Source organism: Rhamphochromis longiceps, linkage group LG10 (genome assembly GCF_057381845.1).
Source record: "Rhamphochromis longiceps isolate RC_006_pf linkage group LG10, R_longiceps_female_GT1.1, whole genome shotgun sequence".
Taxonomy (NCBI): domain Eukaryota; kingdom Metazoa; phylum Chordata; class Actinopteri; order Cichliformes; family Cichlidae; genus Rhamphochromis; species Rhamphochromis longiceps.
The window spans coordinates 2,947,058-2,965,215 of record NC_140566.1 but is presented as its reverse complement, the minus strand read 5'-3'; the positions used below and the strand labels follow the sequence as shown (position 1 = coordinate 2,965,215).

General features: G+C 42.1%; 1 protein-coding gene across 1 annotated transcript; it reads left to right on the top strand.

The window, feature by feature from the left end:
• Positions 1–28: 28 nt before the first annotated feature.
• On the top strand, positions 29–17,353 carry c2cd2 (C2 calcium dependent domain containing 2). Its single transcript, XM_085419850.1, has 13 exons — positions 29–905; positions 1,234–1,329; positions 2,856–2,975; positions 5,993–6,094; positions 6,451–6,549; positions 8,173–8,281; positions 9,612–9,720; positions 9,805–9,869; positions 10,617–10,732; positions 10,865–11,027; positions 11,291–11,532; positions 11,851–12,118; positions 15,324–17,353. The coding sequence occupies exons 1-13, from the start codon at positions 615–617 to the stop codon at positions 15,542–15,544; spliced, it is 2,001 nt and encodes a 666-aa protein (XP_085275976.1). The 5' UTR covers positions 29–614; the 3' UTR covers positions 15,545–17,353.
• Positions 17,354–18,158: the final 805 nt, after the last annotated feature.

Genomic DNA, 18,158 nt, shown 5'->3' with positions numbered 1-18,158 from the left:
CAACAACAAACGTCTCACAAATGTCGCTGTGCATTCTGGGAGTTACAGTTTGTGCCACATATCCGTCTGGAAGCGATAACTTTATACAGTCACACTGAAAGTAGTCCACCGGGTCAGGCTGCACTCTTCTCCTGCAGGATGTTTTCCCGGGAATGTTACTCTTTATCTGGATATCGTCTGTTGGAGTATGAGCACGAAGCTCGGGCATAAGTCCGTTTTGGGAAACTTTTACGGCTTAGTAGCTAACGAAGAATAGCTAGTTAACGAGCCGTAGCGAAAATTAGCTTACTAAGCTAACAATCGTATTCAATGAGAGGAGGAGTGGGCTATTCTGCAGGTTTATTTGTACGCAGGCTACCTTTAGTTTTTTGACAATGGTTTAGCTTTCCACAACCAGCTTGCGTAGTTTGGAAGCCCTGTATGGCAGCACTGAAGCATGGATAACGATAAGCAGAATTTGTATTGGAGGTGGATGTTTGTCTTCTTATCATTTTTGGGCGATTGAATTTATTGATTCCACCGTTCCTTAATTAAATACATAACATGAGGTTGGCAGGAAAATTCCCAGAGGAACCGGTGTGTTAAACTCAGATCATCGATCATTTTCCCGAAGAATGTCCGACCCAGAAAGTTCCAGTTCATATTTTGGGTTGGAGGATCCGCAGTGGCTATGTATGGTCACGTTGTTTATCGCCTCCCTGGTTACTCTTATACTGTATTTCGTACAGTATTTACAACATAGACTTATAGGAAATAAGCAGGGAGCAGCAGAAGGGGACAATGCTGCGACAGAGGAGGAGGAAGCCGCCGCTCTGCTGGGATGGGCGCTGTCACTGAAAAGCTGGAAGAGTCAGTGGAGAAGAGCTTGGTGCATAGCTTTGAATGACGAAGCAAGGAAGCGAAAGGTGAGTCTCATGACCACCAAGCCAATGCTGTACTGTGGGGCAGGTGACTTCAATAAAAGTGTAGCATATAATGCGACAAGGTTATAAAATCTCCTCTTGTGTGCTGTAAAGAAATTCCCCCCCCCCCCTTTTTTTTTTTTTAATCATAACCCTCAGTTTGATATTAGAGACACTGTAGTGTAAACTCTCCACCTTCCTACTTATGGATTGACGCTGCCAATGTCGTGCAAGCCCACATAATTTTGATTCCTTGGCAACATTTCGCCGAGTCTGCAAGACTTTGAGTAGGTGTTTGTTGTTTTAAAGTTTCTGCCCTGTCTCGTGTCAGGGTGCTGTTCTGCTGGCATTTGAAGAGGATGGTCTCGAGGCTTCAGATCTCACGCTTAGCAGGGTCTCCAGCTTTCAGAAGTCTGCCGGCAACAAGGTACTCACTCCATATTCTCACATTGGAAAACACCTTTGCAATGTTTTTGGCAGACAAGCACTGACTTGTCGACTTTCCAACGTTACTACAGGCTTTTCTCAGTAAATTTAAATGTTGACAAACTAATCTACTTAATATTTTATCAGCAGCAAATATGGTTGTTAATTACCGTAAACTATACTTGAATAAACCATGATGCACTTATTAGTCAGAGTGTTTGCCCATTTTTGCCAACCTGTGTTAGAAAGTATAACTAGAAACTGTAACTTGGGAGGTCAGACAGGGACACACTGCTCACTACTTTTGTGGCTTTGCAGAGATTAAATGCAAACTCACTCCTTTCTTTGTGATCGTTGAGATATAGACCAAAATACCAGGTACTCTATGGAGTCTAGGGAGTTTAATGAGCAGAGGTTTATTTTTACCACACACTGTGTGTGTGTTGTGTGTGTGTAAGAAGCTTATAAAGCTGTCACGCTCAGCACTAAGGAGGAGCAGGCAGCCAGAAATACACCAGCACCTATGGTTATGTTTAGCTTTCCTCTAATACTGTTCTTATGTCAAAGACATGCAGTCTTTGCTGAAATCAGAGTTAATTTGCTGAGTAAATATGTTTCTAAAGCTTAAACTACCTCTGATACTCAGTTCAGGTTGCATGTCATTCATTCGACTAGAGATCACAGATAATTATACTGCTTGATGCCTTTGGGATCTATCAGAGTTGTTCTTCTTTTCCTTCCTTTCAGAGTTCAAAGTGAAGTTGTCCTGAAGCAAATGCCAGTTTTGGGTCAGTTTTATGCAAAGTCAGTATGTTAGCACATTGCTCTGGTTTAACTGGGACTTCTGCCCATCACTGGCAACTGCTGCTGAGATTATACTTTTGGTTTGTCTCGTCTTACCTTTATCCTCTAACGTCGACTTAACAATTGACTAATTTGATTTTGATAGTTAAAGATCATGTCACAAAGCACACAGAAGCTTTTCTGTGTAGCATTTGCATGTATTTGATCGGATTGGATATGCTGACGTGTCCAGGGTGTACCCTGCTTGTCACCCAAAGTCAGATGGAATATGCTATGGCCAAATCTCAAACATGGATTGAATGAGCTCTTAGGAAGATGGATGGATGTAAAGAGATATTTTATGATGTTTTGCAGAAGCACTTTGGGGTCCTATTTGAACCTCATAGCTCAGGAGCAGAAGGCGAGGTCATACTTGGTGAGATATTGATGTGGAGAATTACACAGATTTGGACAGATATGTAAACTTCAGCTTGGTTGATGCAAACTGCAAGGCAATAATTCTGGTTTAAAGTAAACCACATGAACGCATTATCAATGAAGCATCACACATGCATTCACATACAGCACCTTTTAGTTCAGTGAAAATTCTGGGCTTACTTTCTATTTGAATTGCATTAAAATGGTATAACCACATGAGTAGCATGCAAATGCTGTCACTGCCTTAACTCCAGGATTCTCTGGAGTTTTACTTTAAACTAATGCCTCACCTTGTCCTCCTAACAGGCCGCTTCCTGCTGTGTGGTTGGGGAGAAGCTTCAGTTCTCTCTGAGCACTGCATCGACAGCCATGGCTACAGCAGATCCTTGTAAATATACTGTGTGTATAGCTCCATTGGAGCTGCAGGTAAATACTCTTAAATTTGTGAAGTCTTAGACTGCAAGGAAAATAACACTGTTGATTTCCTTTTGTAGAATATGTCTGTAACAGTTAGACTGTAGAGTTAAATCCGTTGGAAGTCGTAGTGATTTAGTTTAATGGGAGCTTTTACTGAACATGATGTGCTGCCCAGCATTGGCTCACTGCAGGCAGCAGTATTAGATTAAATGGTTGGGGTATCTTTCCTTCCTTGGCAGATGTCCCAAACAGCTCATTAACATCCCTTTGAGGCCTGTTTCCATATAGAACTGATGAAGTTATGATCCAAATAAGACTCCCTTGTTTGTACCTGGAAATTGCAGTGATTTGCTTGATTTGTCATTATCAAAACTGTCTGCGTTGATCTCTTAAATGGAGTCCTGCAGCTCACCTTCAGCCTTTCCTAACGCTCCTCTAGCATTTTGAAATAAATTGGAGCCAAAGTTGATATGTTGGCATGTGTAATGGGTCGTGTCCGGAGGCTTTCTCCTGCTTTTAGGTTCATATTTACATGTTCAGAAATGCAAAAACTGCTTGTGTCTATGTAAGCTAATACAACTGTATTAAGGCTATTTCTAACCTAATTAACGTGCTCTTCCATTGAGGTAATTGTGCTATAAATACAACCTGAGTGTGAGAGGTTTGGAAGCTAAAGTCAGGTGTTGAGGAGGTTTTGTTTTGGTCGTGGGTTAGTCGTTGTTTCAGGGACATAAAGGAAGCCTTTTGTCTGTCTTTTTCACTCCCACTGTTTCAGCTTAGTCTGGAAAAATCAGAGAGCTTATTCAAATGTTCCCATCCGTCCACTGGAGCGTTTTTTAGCTTTTGACTCAGATCCAAGCTAGAATACTCGTGGCTCATGATAGGAGTGCATGGGCATGTGGGACAGAGGCATTTAATGGACATAATAACACGGTCACTAGATTAAGGTGTGCTGCTGAGTGTACTTTGTCTTTAAATGCACTACTGTATCACGTGACCTGATGAGGGACACGGCAGTATGACACGCCTCATAATGAAAAACTCACCAGTGATGATCTGTAGTAGATGGAGTGTGATGTCACACCTTTGTACCTTTGCCTATATGGAGCTGGCATGGCTTCATTTCAAAAGCAGAGATTATTCCTTCACTTCAGATTTGCATTTGTGTAGTTAGTGTTATACAACCAGCAAAAAGCATCACATTCTAATTACAGCGTGCTCTGGGAAATCATTCCTTACTCCTGATTTCACATCACACTGGCCATATGAATCCCATTAGAAATGTAATCGCATCCAAAGACTTCAGTTTGGAAAAGGTTAACAGAATGATGTATTCAAGATGTGGAAAAGAGTCCCTAGTTTTCTTAAGCAAGTAGCATTTCTCTTTTGTTAGTCAATAAATGAACAAAAACTTGGTCTAATGTTGTCATTAGTGGTGTCAGCGTAACACACTGATTGTATGTTATTTACGTTCAGGTAAGGGACTAAAATCCTACAAGCAGTGTTTCCCATTATCATCTCTGCCTGCTACAGTTTCATAATAAACCAAAAATATTTTTATGCTTTTCATGGTAATCTCACCCTGTAAAGTCTGCCGGTCATAAGAGAGCCAGCTGCAGACTGCAGTGAGACAGAGAAGGCAGCTAAATATGTGTTTCAGTTATTCATTTGTCACAATGCACTTAACAATTGAACTGTTCTGTACTTTGTGCCGCTGGTATAAGGTAGCAGGTTGTTTATATTCAAGAGTACTGCTGCAGGCCACACCCCTTTCCAGAAGAGGTCTGATGAGTGATGGAAAGCAGCCAGTAAGAACAGTGCATTCAGTTGATCACTCAGCAGATAAAACACCTCTTCCTTAAAAAGCTTTTCTTGGAACATGTTTTGAAGTAAAACGTATAAAGGAGAATTCACAAAGAGTTATGCATTTATAACAGGCTACTTAACTTTGTTATGTAGGCTGTATGAACAAGGACAAATAGGTGAAAAGCACCACTTTGATCTGAGGCTGAAATTGAAATAAAGAAATATAGATTAGCAGATTGGCGAGTGGTGATTAGTATTTAACGCATCAATAACATTTCAAAAGATAAAAGGTACGAGATGTGTTCCTTGTCAGTCGTGTTGTTTGTTTTTGTGAATCGAATGATGGCGCTTTGGGAACAGCATTTTCTCCTTCCCTTTTTTCCACTAACAGATAAGAAAGGAAGCACTGAGGGACTTTTTCTTTTTCTCAGAATTGTGAACATTTGACTGTCTCTTATTATGTACGTAGCTCATGTCATTTCACCATGTTAGGAACAGGAAAGACTATTTGATCACATGCTGTGGCTTTTTTTTCCTGTGAGCACCTGTTTTGCACATTAAAAATCCCAGAACAGCTGTTCTTTTTAACTTCCGAGTATGGTCATGTAGTTGCATGGCAACATAAGTATGTACAGACCGCTTTGAAATGGCTTAAAAGTGATACTTTCATCCTAATAGGGCGAGTTTGTCTCACAGCTTCATTGTTGTTCGAGTTGTACTATTTGTGATAAGACAAACAGAAAAATAGAAGCTTTATTGGGGACTTGGTTGCATTCAGATATATTTGAATTATTACCGAGGGTTGGAGAGGAGCATTGAGGTTGCTTATCATAACCCGCTGCAAATCTGATGGGCTCATTGAGGGAGACGCTGCGATCCAAGGAGAAAGGGAAAACTGCAAACGGAGCATCCTTGATGCCTCTTTAGTCTGGAGAACTGCAAATTATGTTTAAAAAATGCAAAAGTGGATTTTGCATAATATGACCCCTTTCACAAAGCGTAGGTATGCACACCACCCACTCACCACCGGCTGAAACACAAATAGAATTGTGCGGGAAACACTGCGCTGATTTCGTTCCTCCACGCCCACCTCACATACTGAGCTGCTCCTTGTTTGGTGTATCGCTTCATCTCCAGAGAATCAGTTTTAGTTCATCTTTCTGTGAATTTGATGAGTACTGGATGAGTCATAGGGCAGCTCTTTATTTTCTCTTCCCCAGCTTCATCTACACATGCAGGAATCTGAAGATAAGGTCAAGGTAAGCTGGGAAGTGTCTCATCTAGAGGTGGAGGAGCTTCAGGTGATGCCCGGTTTCACTCAGGTAATCTTAAAGCAGCAGAATCGCAGATGTATAAACCTAACCAAAGGATGCGCCACACACTAACATGGGAAGAAATGTTTCGCTGTACCAAAATATAAAGAAATTGCGTGACAGACAGCCTTCATAGAAATCACTTTGTTTATTTCTTCATGTTCTTTTGTTACATCAACGTGTTTAGTCACGCAAACGAGGACGTGGAGAGGAAGATTCATTAGTTTCATTATCAAACAGTAGTCGAACCATTTAGAAACCAATAAAAATGGAATTAAAAGAATTGACATTTGTTTTATCACCAAATAGAACTTTACATTTCTAGTTTTACTCGATTAATATGAGGTATAATCTCTTTCTGTCAGGACAATGCAGCCATAAAGGAGCAGCTGAAGCAGCTTTTGTGTGTGTCGCATCCCTCTGTGCTGCTGAGCTGCAGGCCTGCTCAGGCCTCAGAGGTCAAGGTGAGCGAACGAGTCACGTCTGATGTAAGGCTGCCAGACTCATAATTACTTCCACCAGAGAGGGGTGTTTGTGTCATTTTGTCCGTAAACGTGACAGCCGGGGTGTAGAGGGGGTCGTGCGAACGCTCCAGACTCACACAAAACAATTTTATGATTTGTTAGTGGAGAATTCATCTTAGAAATTACGATTCCTACAAGTGTGGTGTTTGAACTCTGACCTCTCCTTTAGGGTCAAAGTGACAATTATGCTACTTAAAACTATGTTTCTTAAAGCAGTTGTTATATTCAGAACATATAGGCATGTATGAGCTTTCTAAATATGACCTGTGACCTTTTCAAACTGTCGTAAAATGTCTTTTATCTTTAGAAACTACTGCTTGTGTTTGTATCAGTAAGTTTAGAAAATGATACCAGTATATTGAGATTTGAAATATCACATTATAGTTTGCATCTCAGTGTCACGTTTCACCTCTGATCTCATGTTTACATTCCACGCCTGCCTTTCTTTCAAGCTGAACCAAGGTGTGTTAAAGACAGAAGTGTCAAGAGAACGAGCTGCCTGGTTAGGTTGAAATATGCTGTAGTATAATGTTTTATATTTATGTCCAGTTATTTGCAAATCAGTAGTTATTCATAACCTACTCATACATAATGTTTGTATGATCAATAAACGTCATGCACGTTGCCATTATCTGACTTTTACTGCACTAAAAGCTCTATAAAATTTTAAAAAATAAATAACAAAGAAGTATGAAGATACACAAAATACATTATGATTCCTTTAAAAGTAATGCTGCCCAGAGGGCCAGTTCCTTGGCTGTGGTTTGCGCTCTTACTGCTTCTTGTTGCAACCTTAAATAATGCTCATCTAAAGCAGCATTGATTCACTGAAGGTTATTATTCACAACCCACCATCACATGATGCTGTTTCACGTGTTTCTGATTAGATCTTACTTGATACAGGATGACAAGTTTTCTTTTTTGGTCCAAATATAGTTGTGAGTTACATGAGAGGCAGTGGGATTAACTCTTATTTTGATCAGAGGAATTTCCTTTCCTCTGATCAAAAAAGTCGATATTATTGACATTTATATATCTGGTCATCGGACCCCAAAGTTTCCAGATGATTAGAATTTTGTGGTTTATGAAATTAAATAGTCGCTTTGTGGCGTAACATTTAAAATGTTCAAGATCAATTAGCCGGCAGTTTTAGCCGTAATATAAAACAACCATATAGATTTGCATGCTGGTTAAAATAAGTCTAGTGCTTTGAAGGTATTTAAGCATTAAGCTCATCAGATACGCTGCTATTTAAATGACCAAAACAAATCACTTTTGTCTGTAGATGATGCCTGTTTGTAATGCAAATTCATCAGCGGTGCTTCTGATGCAAATTCTCCCTGATCATAGAAAGGCCAATGCAAATGATCAACATGTGAAAGTGGAAACGGGGTCGTGTTGCAGAGAGTCCTTGTTCAAACATGAAGACGCTTCTCGTTTAAAGACACGAGCATACTTAGGCCTCTGCTCGTTTACGTGCTTCCAGTACTGCTCGTAATGCTGCGCTCACTAAATCTGTGCTGTAGGTTTATGTATGTACTCACTGCATGCTCTCTCCAATAGGAAAGCCAGAATAAAGTGGTATCGCCCCCAAAGCCCCCACGCGCCCATGAGTGGAAGCTGCTGGTGAAAAACATCCGAGTCACACTCAACCAGGAGGAAGATGCTGCAGGTCGGTCGTGCGTCTGCTTATAAATTAATGTTAATTCTGAATTTTTCAAGCTGATGATGTTTCCTATGCTAACGGCTACATTTAGGTCCAAGTACAGCGTGTCTAAAACTAAAGAGGTTCTGTTATGTTAAAAGCATTAGCGTCATCAGCAGGAGTGTCAGCAAAGTAGTAATAAGAAAATAATAACTGCGCTGGTTATCTGTGCACCAGCTATGTAAACTCATTCAGAAGCGCTCTATTAACAGATAATATTTACCTTGGGTCCTGCACACTAAGCTGCGGAGAAACATGAGCTTCAATATATGTCACAAACAAAGAATCCTACACCCGCCGTGTTGACTTTGTATTTTTACCAAAAGGACTTTTTTTAAAGACATCTATTGTAAAGTTGAATTAGCTCCTTTCATCAGACTGCACGCACTGTTTGCAGTGTTTAACTGCACGCTCTTTATTTGCATTACCACGACGATGTAATGAGAAGGTTGTTTAGAGGGTAGCTGACTTTGGTAATGAATCAGCAGCAGTGGGACTGTGCTTCCAGCATGGCTGATATTTACTTTGCCAACGCTGCATGACAAGGCCCCCCCCACTCCCACCCCTCCATTTTAGGTAATCCACTGGTCAAAGCTAAACAATGATGGCAGTATATTAATAATACACCCACAACAGTAAGACAACGCCCAGCGTGGTGGTACAGACCTGCACATAAACAAAGTGCCAGGGTGTGGTCATGTATGAGGCCAGAGAGCATTTGATAGATTGTGCTGATGATAGGCTGTTAACACGATTGTCCAGTAATGAAGTCTTAGACCACCCACAACAACTTTGTTTGGGTAGTTCCTGTGATGAGTCATTCTCTGAGTGTGAGTCAGCAGTTGTCGGGGCTGCAGACGTCCCCTAAAGCGTTCGGTCTGACTCCATATTGCACAGCAGAGACATGACACAGCACTTGACACTTCACTATATACATCTTCCTTCCTTTTATTGAAAATCAGTCACTGTCTGCCGGGTGTTTACGGTCGTGCAGGCTTTTATGTCGTTTTATTCATTTGTATTGTTTTAAGTGTTGTTTAATAATTTGTATTGTAAAGCACTGAATCTTATCTGTGAGGCTTCTGATTCACAGCTTGTGGCCACTAAAATTCATATAAGTGCTTAAGAAAATGTGTGCTCATTTAGCCTCCTCTAATCTCTGCATAATTCATCATATATACTCTGTGAAGTGATCCCGTGTTTATCCATTAGAGTGAGGGAGTGGAAGTGGCTGACCACAAAAAAGAAAGAAAGAAAGCTTTAAAGTCAGCTCTTGGATGACACTTTGTGTTCGCAGGCAGCATGAACCCTCTGTGTGTGCTGCAGTTAGATGATCCTCCTCAGAGGTTCAACACTTCTGTTTCGAAGAACACGACGAGTCCTGCCTGGGACCAGCCGTTTATTTTGTAAGTGTGAACGCTGACTCCACCGCAGGTGGTTCTGATGAACAACACCGTTCACATACATGTAAAATATTCTTCTCTCACCAGTGAACTGAATGGACGATCGAAGGAGCTCAATATTCTGTTGATGAACGATGGACATCCTCCAGAGAGTAAGAAAAACTCTGCCGTGGCCACTTACCTGTCGATGCTTGTGTTGCATTTACTGTAATGAAGAGTCATGTAGTTTAGTGATCCAAGTATCGACTGTATCGATACCAAGTCGGCATCAGTATCGGATCGATACCAGCCTGGTGAGATCGATTCTTTACTTTAAGTTCCGCTCTTGTTTGCGATGCTGTGGTTTCGACAAAGAGGAAACAGCCAGGTCGCCGCACTCGCCGCTCCCGTGTCAGCGCAGAGCAGGCCCGCTTTGCTCGCCCTCCCCCCTCTTGTGTTTCGATGTTGCGCTGTCACGTGACGTGACTCTGGGGGTTGTTAAGTTGTTTACAAACATGTATGTTTTTACCGGTTGTTGAGGATTTTAATTGTAATTTTTGTATTATAGTTTCTCAACAGTACTTGTTTGTTTTACTTTGTTTAGCGGTTTGCGAGCACTTTTTATTTCAGATTTTTCTTTAAAAAAATCAATAATAAAGCATTTTCTATTTAACTATAAACTTTGTCGTAATTATGTCCTGAGTTTTAACTGTTTAATAATAAAAAAGGAAACGTCACAAAAAACACTGAAGGTCATGAGAATGAATTGAGATGTATCAGCGATACTGGCCCGTATTGACTTGGTATCGGATCGATACCAACACATGCAGTATCACACACCACTAACGTAGTTCACACGTTGTGCCTCTCGTAGCGCGTGTTTCTGTGTAGCAGGCTAAATCAGCTGTTTTCTGTCTCAGATTCCTTACTTGGTCAGGTGTTGGTGCCTTTTGATCTTGTGAAGAAGCACCCCAAAGGACAGCGTACATTTGAACTCGTGACCAAAGATGTAGTGACCGGATCACTGACTACTGACGTAAGACCTAAAAAGCTCATTTTCTATCGCATGTTTTCCTTTAATATCACCAGATTTCGATGAATTCCTTCCATGTGTCTCTTGTTTTCATTTACACGTAGTTTGGGTAGTAACTTGAATCGTGTGTTTCAGTTTACCTACCTGGAGCCGAGTGAGGTGAGGTCTTGGCAACCTCCTACCCCAGCCTCTAATAAGAGGGTGGAGATGGACCGCACGGTCATGCCCTGTGGCACAGTGGTTACCACGATCACAGCGGTGAAGAGCAAGCCGGGTCGACCACTCCCACTCAATATAGGTAAAGCCCTGGAAACTGTGAGGCCGCTGCACATTCCTTACACAGCTGTATTGTATAATAAATGATCCTGTTAGAGTTGCTTCAGGAGTTTTTGTTTGTTTTTTGAATAGAGGGAAGTTAGAGTAGCACAGTTCCCCAGTCAGCTTTTTAGATGCTGGTTAGTTGGCAACTCAACTCGGTCATTTTCATAATTTGACAAAAATGAATGTTCTGAAAGTCCTTTACATGAATGAAACTACAGTGAGACGTTCTTGCTTCCTCAGATCCTGCCCAGAAGGCCGTGGTCAACAAGCCCAAGCTGGGGGAGCGTCGCGTCTCCGAGCAGGTGTCTATGTTAGGGGGCACTGTGAGTAAGGCCCTGTCCTCCTCCGACACTGAGCTGTTGATGCTCAATGGGACAGACCCTGTGGCCGAAGCCGCCATAAGACAACTCCACCAGTCTGCTAAACAGAAGCTCAAGTCCCCGGTGAAGAAGAGTACCATCATCATCTCGGGCATCGCCAAAGTAATTATGAGCTCCTTGTACTTGTACTTTTTCCACTTAATGTAATTCAGCTTAAATAGCACAAAAGCACAGCTGGAGCCAATCTTGCATGTTTGATACTCTGGAACTCAGATTCCTCGAGTGCTTTTTAAGCTAATCTGTTCCATAACCTGTGGTTCATAACGTCAGAGGAGAGAAGTGGATTTTAAATGGAAGCCCGTGCCTTGTCTGCAGCAGCGAGGGCCTTCTCATGTTGTTAGCACCCTTCATTGTGCCTGGGCTTTCCACACTAGCTCCACAACAAATATGGCTTTAATGGGAATGTGATTTATTTCCCAGACGCCTCTGTCTCAGGATGATGAGCTGGCTATGATGGCAGGTTACGCTGCAGCAATGGACGCATCAATGTCAGAGAGCAGCTCTACTCAGGATGTGACCACAGCGATCGCATCGGGGACTAGTACCCCTCCGGAGATGTCGGAGCCCACGGAAGGTCCCAGAGTTGAAGGGCGGCCTCCGGAGGACTGGGAGAGCCAAACTGGCGAGGAACAAGACAATGCTTCACTGTCCATGTGTGTGTCTGAGGCGAGCTGCAAGAAGAGCAGAGGTGAGAAACCTCTCGATGCATTTTTAATCTTCACAGGAGTATTATTAAACCTTACAATCCTGAAAAGGAAAATAATGCCTTTACAAGCAGAACTTGATCTGTTTTGGCTGTTTGGGGTTTGTTAGCCACTCCTTCGTTATGCACTCTCTCTTTGTGTTCTCCTTTCTGCTTCCCCTCTACTCTTTGAACCTTTCCTTTCCGAACTGTCGTCACTGCCACCTTAGAGGAAAGCAGTGCTAAGCACACATTGTATGAGTAAGTTACTTCATGAGTTACTTGTAGTATTCTTGGTATTCTAATCGCTGTAGTTTCTGTTAGCAGTAGAATAGATAACAGTGTTTTTCTACAAGGTGAGATTCACTTTTGTAGTTCCTCTAAAATCAGTTTGCAAAAAAAAAGCTCACAAAATTAAAGGAATACTTTGAAAAAACATCAGCTCTGATTGGAGAAAAAAATCATGCTGATATCTTTAGTGACACTGGGTAATGTGTTAGGGATGAAAGGGTGCCGCATCGTTTGATGAAACTGAAAATGATCAACCAATTCAAAGACGGCCCAAAAATCGAAGACTGGAACGACTCAAAATGGTCCTCAGTCATTTGTATGGCGCCCCCTTGTGTTTGTAGGCATGACTGACAACTTCAGGGCTCCTAATGAGGTGATGGATGGTGTCCCGGGGATCTCCTCCCAGATCTGGACCCATCACTGGTAGAAATGGGGGCTGTCTCATTGTTGCCCGTCTTGTGCTCTGTTAACTTCATTTCCTGACCAGATCAATATCCCAGAAGTTAAGCTGAATTATTTAACTTATTCTGGTTAAAAAGTGTTCCTTTAATTTTTTCTGAGCAGCGACTGTCTTTTATTTGTGGCTGTACAACACAGATGAAGTGCCGTGAATGTTTCGGTATTTATTTCACTTGCAATATGAAATATTAGTCACTTGGCAGGTGCTTTCGGACCACAGGAACTTGATCATAACTCTTTAAGCCATGTAGGAGTTCTCCAGTATTTCGTGTCTTTAAACCATAAAAGCTCTTAGAAACCTTTTTGTATCGCCTTCACTTCACTCTCTGTCACAAGAGGAAACTTTGAGTAAAAAACGTCAGCTGTATAAGTAACACATAGCTATAACATGCTAACTGCTGCTTCAGTAAAAAAAAATGGACAAACTGAAGTTTAGAGGAAACGCAAGAAGATGTTTACTCGCTGAAGAGCAAGTTTGCCCGTATTTCCTCTGAAACTGCTGCCTGGGGCATCCACACACGATGGAGCAATGTGCAGCGGAAATGTAGAAGCTGACAAGAAAATACAACACCTGACAGACTGTGTGTCAGAGCTAGGGCTGCCACGATTTGTCGACTAGTCACGATTACGTCGACTATCAAAATCGTCGACGACTGATTTAATAGTCGACGCGTCGTTTGAAGCTTTGTAAGATCGCAAAAGACGCAGGAATAATAGCAGGATTTAAGAGTGTAATAACGGACTGAAACAGAAGATGGCAGCACTGCATGTACAAGGATGCCAGCTGCCGTTAAACCCCGAAGAAGAAGAAGCAGCTGTGTCCCAGAATTCATAGCGCGGCCCAGCTTAGTTTCCAACAATGGCGGTAGCTAGTTAGTTTTAATATTACTCTTATTATTCTTTCTGGGTCACAAAATAAACGTTTAACATATTTTCAGGCGAGAATGTAGCTGTGTAAACCTCAAATATCGGCTCAGTTTATCAAGACACCACATATATTCAAAAGCGCTCCGACGTTTTCGGAGACGTCTGTTACCCACTAGCTCGATAGCTAGCCGGGGGCTAGGTCACTAGCGCCGTGAGAACACCGGACTCCCGGCAAATTGTTTTCAAACCCACCGCCGTCTTTCGCGACTCAGGTTAAATATATATGAGTCACTTAGATAAATTAAAAATGTTATTGTTTGGCTTTTTTTTTTTTTTAGTATTTTATTTGTTCCTGAGTAAATTGGTTTGGCTGAGATTAAAGTTATAGTTTTTACACAGCTGAATAAACGTCAAGCAGACAGCTGATTATCAGAAGTGTGAGATGCTGGAGAATTTACTCCGGTGTCCTGTTATATTTTAGATAGCAAGGAGTTTATTAAACTTTACCAAAACAATCTGCAAATTTCATTAAAATTGAATAAACTATCATCTTGTCTTTATTTTTAGTTAGCACCTTAAAAGCTTAAAGCTGTAAGCTAATGATAGTTATATAAGAGCAGATGCTGCTGGTGCAATAAGCTGTAGTTTTACGTCCAGTGGATGATGATCTGATTAGTCGACTAATCGCAAAAATAATCGGTGACTAGTCGACTATCAAAATAATCGTTTGTGGTAGCCCTAGTCAGAGCAGCACACACACAGCTCCACCGTTTGGCTGTGACGCTGCAGAATCATAGCAGGTGAAGAGCGCCACTGCGAGCCCCTCCTCCTCCTCAGGCTGGTTGTAACCGTTGAGCTTATCAGTTTTAGCGCCTGACACGCTACCACTGAAACCCGGCAAACACACATCTCTGATTACAACGCCCTCAGTCATTTGTAGCTTTTGTTGTGCGACGTGTCACACATTTTTAGAGGTCCTATTGCACACAGAACGAAGGCTCTGAGGGTCGCTCCCTCCAGTGGGCGGTTCCCCTCGTGTTTGGTCCAAAAGCATCTAGAGAAGATCTGATGCTGTTCTGCGTTCTTCTTTAGGAGTGTGCTACAAATTGAGGACACGAATGCCTCCTTTTTTCTTTGTCATTTATTTGTTTTGATACTATTTAGAGTTTCTATTGTTTTGTACTGACTAAACTAATCCACTGATACTGAGGATAACACAGGAGCTCCTTAAGTGTGGAAGCAGAGGAATGGTGCTTGTAGCCAGGCTGGACTATGAGGCTGCTCTCTGTTGGTACAGATTAGTATGTGTTAGCTGGTGATTAAACACAATATTACAGCTCTGCTGCTATTTAAGCCACATTTTTCATCCAATCCACAGCAAGTGTTTCACAGTAACAGTTTCCAACTAACACCGATTCTGTACCACTGCTGCTTTAGCTTTTGATTTGTTTATTTTAAATGAGTTTTTCCATTACTGCTTAGGCCAATACTACTCGTGCCTGTTTTTTATCTGTAGTAATGACGTCTCCTTGAGTGGTGTCACTTTGACACTATCCACGTCTCAGGCTGCTTCCTTTCCTCTTCTTTGCCACAGGCAGCTTCCTGCAGAAGAGCGCCAAGCTCTTCTTCCGACGTCGTCACCAGCGCAAAGACCCGGGGATGAGCCAGTCACACAATGACCTGGTTTACCTGGAGTCTCCGGCCGCAGTGGAGCGAGCGAGCCGAACAGCCACGCTCAGCCGCATGCTCAACCGCAAGAGTAAGAGTAAGAGTAAAGCCAACGGCTCTACCTCTGTGGGGGAGCCACATGCGTGACCCCCCCACTGTCCCTCGCTCACCTTGACCTCAGTCCCTACCACTTCAACTACCATCATCACCTCCACCTCAAATTGCACTGGCAAACATCTTGGCTAACCTACTCCCCTCTAATGGCTGACCTGCATACTGGGGCTGCTGCACTGTGGATGGGCAACAAAAAAAAGTGATATTTTAAGGCTTCAAATAAGAAGCCACCAACAGCAAGCGTGTGCATGTGTGGATGATCCTGGCCTGGATTGATTTCAGAGATTAGTCCTTTTTATTTGATTTTATGCAACATTTCAAAATCTTTAAGTGCTTTTACGGCTGTGTTATGGACAGAAGGGACCGCCGCGCGCCATCACTCTTTACCTCACTGAAAGCTGAGGGCAGATTCAAAACTCTCCCTGCTGTAAACCGTAAGTTGCCTACGGTGACTCAACAGGACCAAAGACGAAGAGCCAAGTGGTGTTTGTATGATTTGCACAGTTTTTAGTACCTTTTAAATTAAAGTGCAATGACAGGAGCAACTCTTGTGCAAGAGACTGTAGTTCATTCACAAAGGGAGACGATCGTTTCACTGCAAGACTGCTGTACGTGGGAGCAGCATGACTACTTGTTGACACTAATATGAAATCATTTGTTTATTACTCGATGATATTCCCAAATAAAGCTAGATCCAGTGTGTTCATGACATGTGTAAGACTAAAAATTTCTGCCTTGGTTGTCAATTTCAAAAAAGAAGCAGGGTGTTTTCGAATCATATGCAACTGTCTCCTGTTGTACACTACCGTTCTCAGCAGAGTTGTTGTTGTGTCGAAAGGGAACTGAAGCTTTATCCAGGGACCGCAGCGAGACACGCGGCCATACTTGTGCTAATAAAACGGATCCTTCCTTACATTTCAATAGCATGAACTGCTCTGTCATTTTACGTGTTTCTAAAAGATGTGCACATGAACAAAAGAAAAGTGTGAACACCTATGACAGCAACCAGGTCTTGTGGCTGCTGATTTTTTTTTTTTTTTTAAATCCAGCTAATGATTGTATTTTTTGTCCTCCTGTGAGCAGCTTGTTTCTGTACATCATGTTAACTACTGTTTGTTATTCTGCTCAGAGAGCTGAATGGTTGCCTTACAGTTATTCTGTGAATGATGTCCCAGCTGCTCGAGTCTTGTTCCTCAGCTTGACATGACTTTGGCTGCAGCCGCTATCAGACAAGTGGGCCTGAGTGTCTGTGGTGACCTGTTGGATTGGCTCTGATCAGGCAAGCATACCACTGTGTTTCTGCATCATCAGCAGTTTCTATAATCAATAAGCCTATGCACTTAACATATCTGTTGACTGGGTTGTTTACAATATTCGACTACCTGAGATATTAAAACACTCTTGCTCTTCACAATAATTCTCTTCTGCGGATCCTGCGTGGGTGTCTTTGTATTCATAATTACACGATCTGCTTTAATCCACCGTCACTGACTGTTGTCTGTTTAAAAACAAATAAAAGAGAAAATCATAGAAAGAAAAGGCCGAGAAAATAATCATTCAGACAGAAGCACCTTCCAACTCTGAGGAGAGGAATAGAGGGAAACTGATTGTTTTAAATCGAGCTCACCTTCTTACAGCCTGCAAGCGTTAACTGCTGTCGTGCAGTAAGCAGTGGGGCTGTAGGAGATTAATGAATTGCTTCCTGATGTTTTTTGTCTTTCTGCTCTGTGTGCGCAGAAAGTGGCTGATTAACTGTTGCTGCAAAGCGTCAGTCACTTCCTTGCAGGGACTGTAACTACTATACATACTGAGTTAAGCAATAAATATTGATTGAATAACTAAGACTGTGGTGATGTCGATGTTCTGGCTATCACGTGACCCGTTCATCTGATTTGCTGTTTAACTTTTATGCTACTTTAAACATCTGCATCAGAAATGCGCTCACTGGACACTTTATTAGGAACTCTTTGCCAATACTGCTGGACCGGCTTTGGCCTTCAGAACTCCATTAATTCTTCACACCAGTGAAGTGTTGGAAACATTTCTCAGAGATTTTATAACTCCTCTCACAGTTACTGCACATGTTCCACCACAGCACCACGGGGCTCTAATGGATTGACTGTGAAGGCTGAGTGCAGTGAACTCATTGTCAAGAAATCAGTTAGACATGACATGAGCTTTGTAGCACGGTGAATTATCAACATGGATACACTGTGGTGATAAAGGCTGGGCAGCAACAATGCCCAGATGGGTTCGGGCATTTAAACGATGCCAAAGTGTTAACAAACTATCCCACACAACGTTACATCCCCACCAGCTGCCTGAACCATACAAGACGGAGTGGATTCATGCTGCCGTGTTATTTATACTAACTTCCACATCCACACGTGGTTGCAGAAATTGAGACTAGGCTATGTTTTTGTGAGCCTGCGCAAATTGTACCCTTGGTTTCCTGTTCTTTGCTGACAGCACGGCACCCCGTGTGGTCTTCTGCTGCTGTGGCCAACCTGCCTCAGGGTTTTGCATTCAGAGATGCTCTTCTGGTTGAAACAAGTGGTTATTTGATTTACAGTTTTCCAGTCTGGCCATTCAGCTTTAACCTAGAATAAACATCACTGGATATTTTCTATTTTTCTGACTTTTTCTC

Coding starts and splice junctions, on each gene's coding strand:
- c2cd2 (XM_085419850.1), top strand. CDS start 615: ATGTCCGACCCAGAAAGTTCCAGTTCATATTTTGGGTTGGAGGATCCG. Junction 11,028..11,290: donor ACCACTCCCACTCAATATAG/GTAAAGCCCTGG, acceptor TTGCTTCCTCAG/ATCCTGCCCAGAAGGCCGTG. Junction 11,533..11,850: donor TCATCTCGGGCATCGCCAAA/GTAATTATGAGC, acceptor TTTATTTCCCAG/ACGCCTCTGTCTCAGGATGA.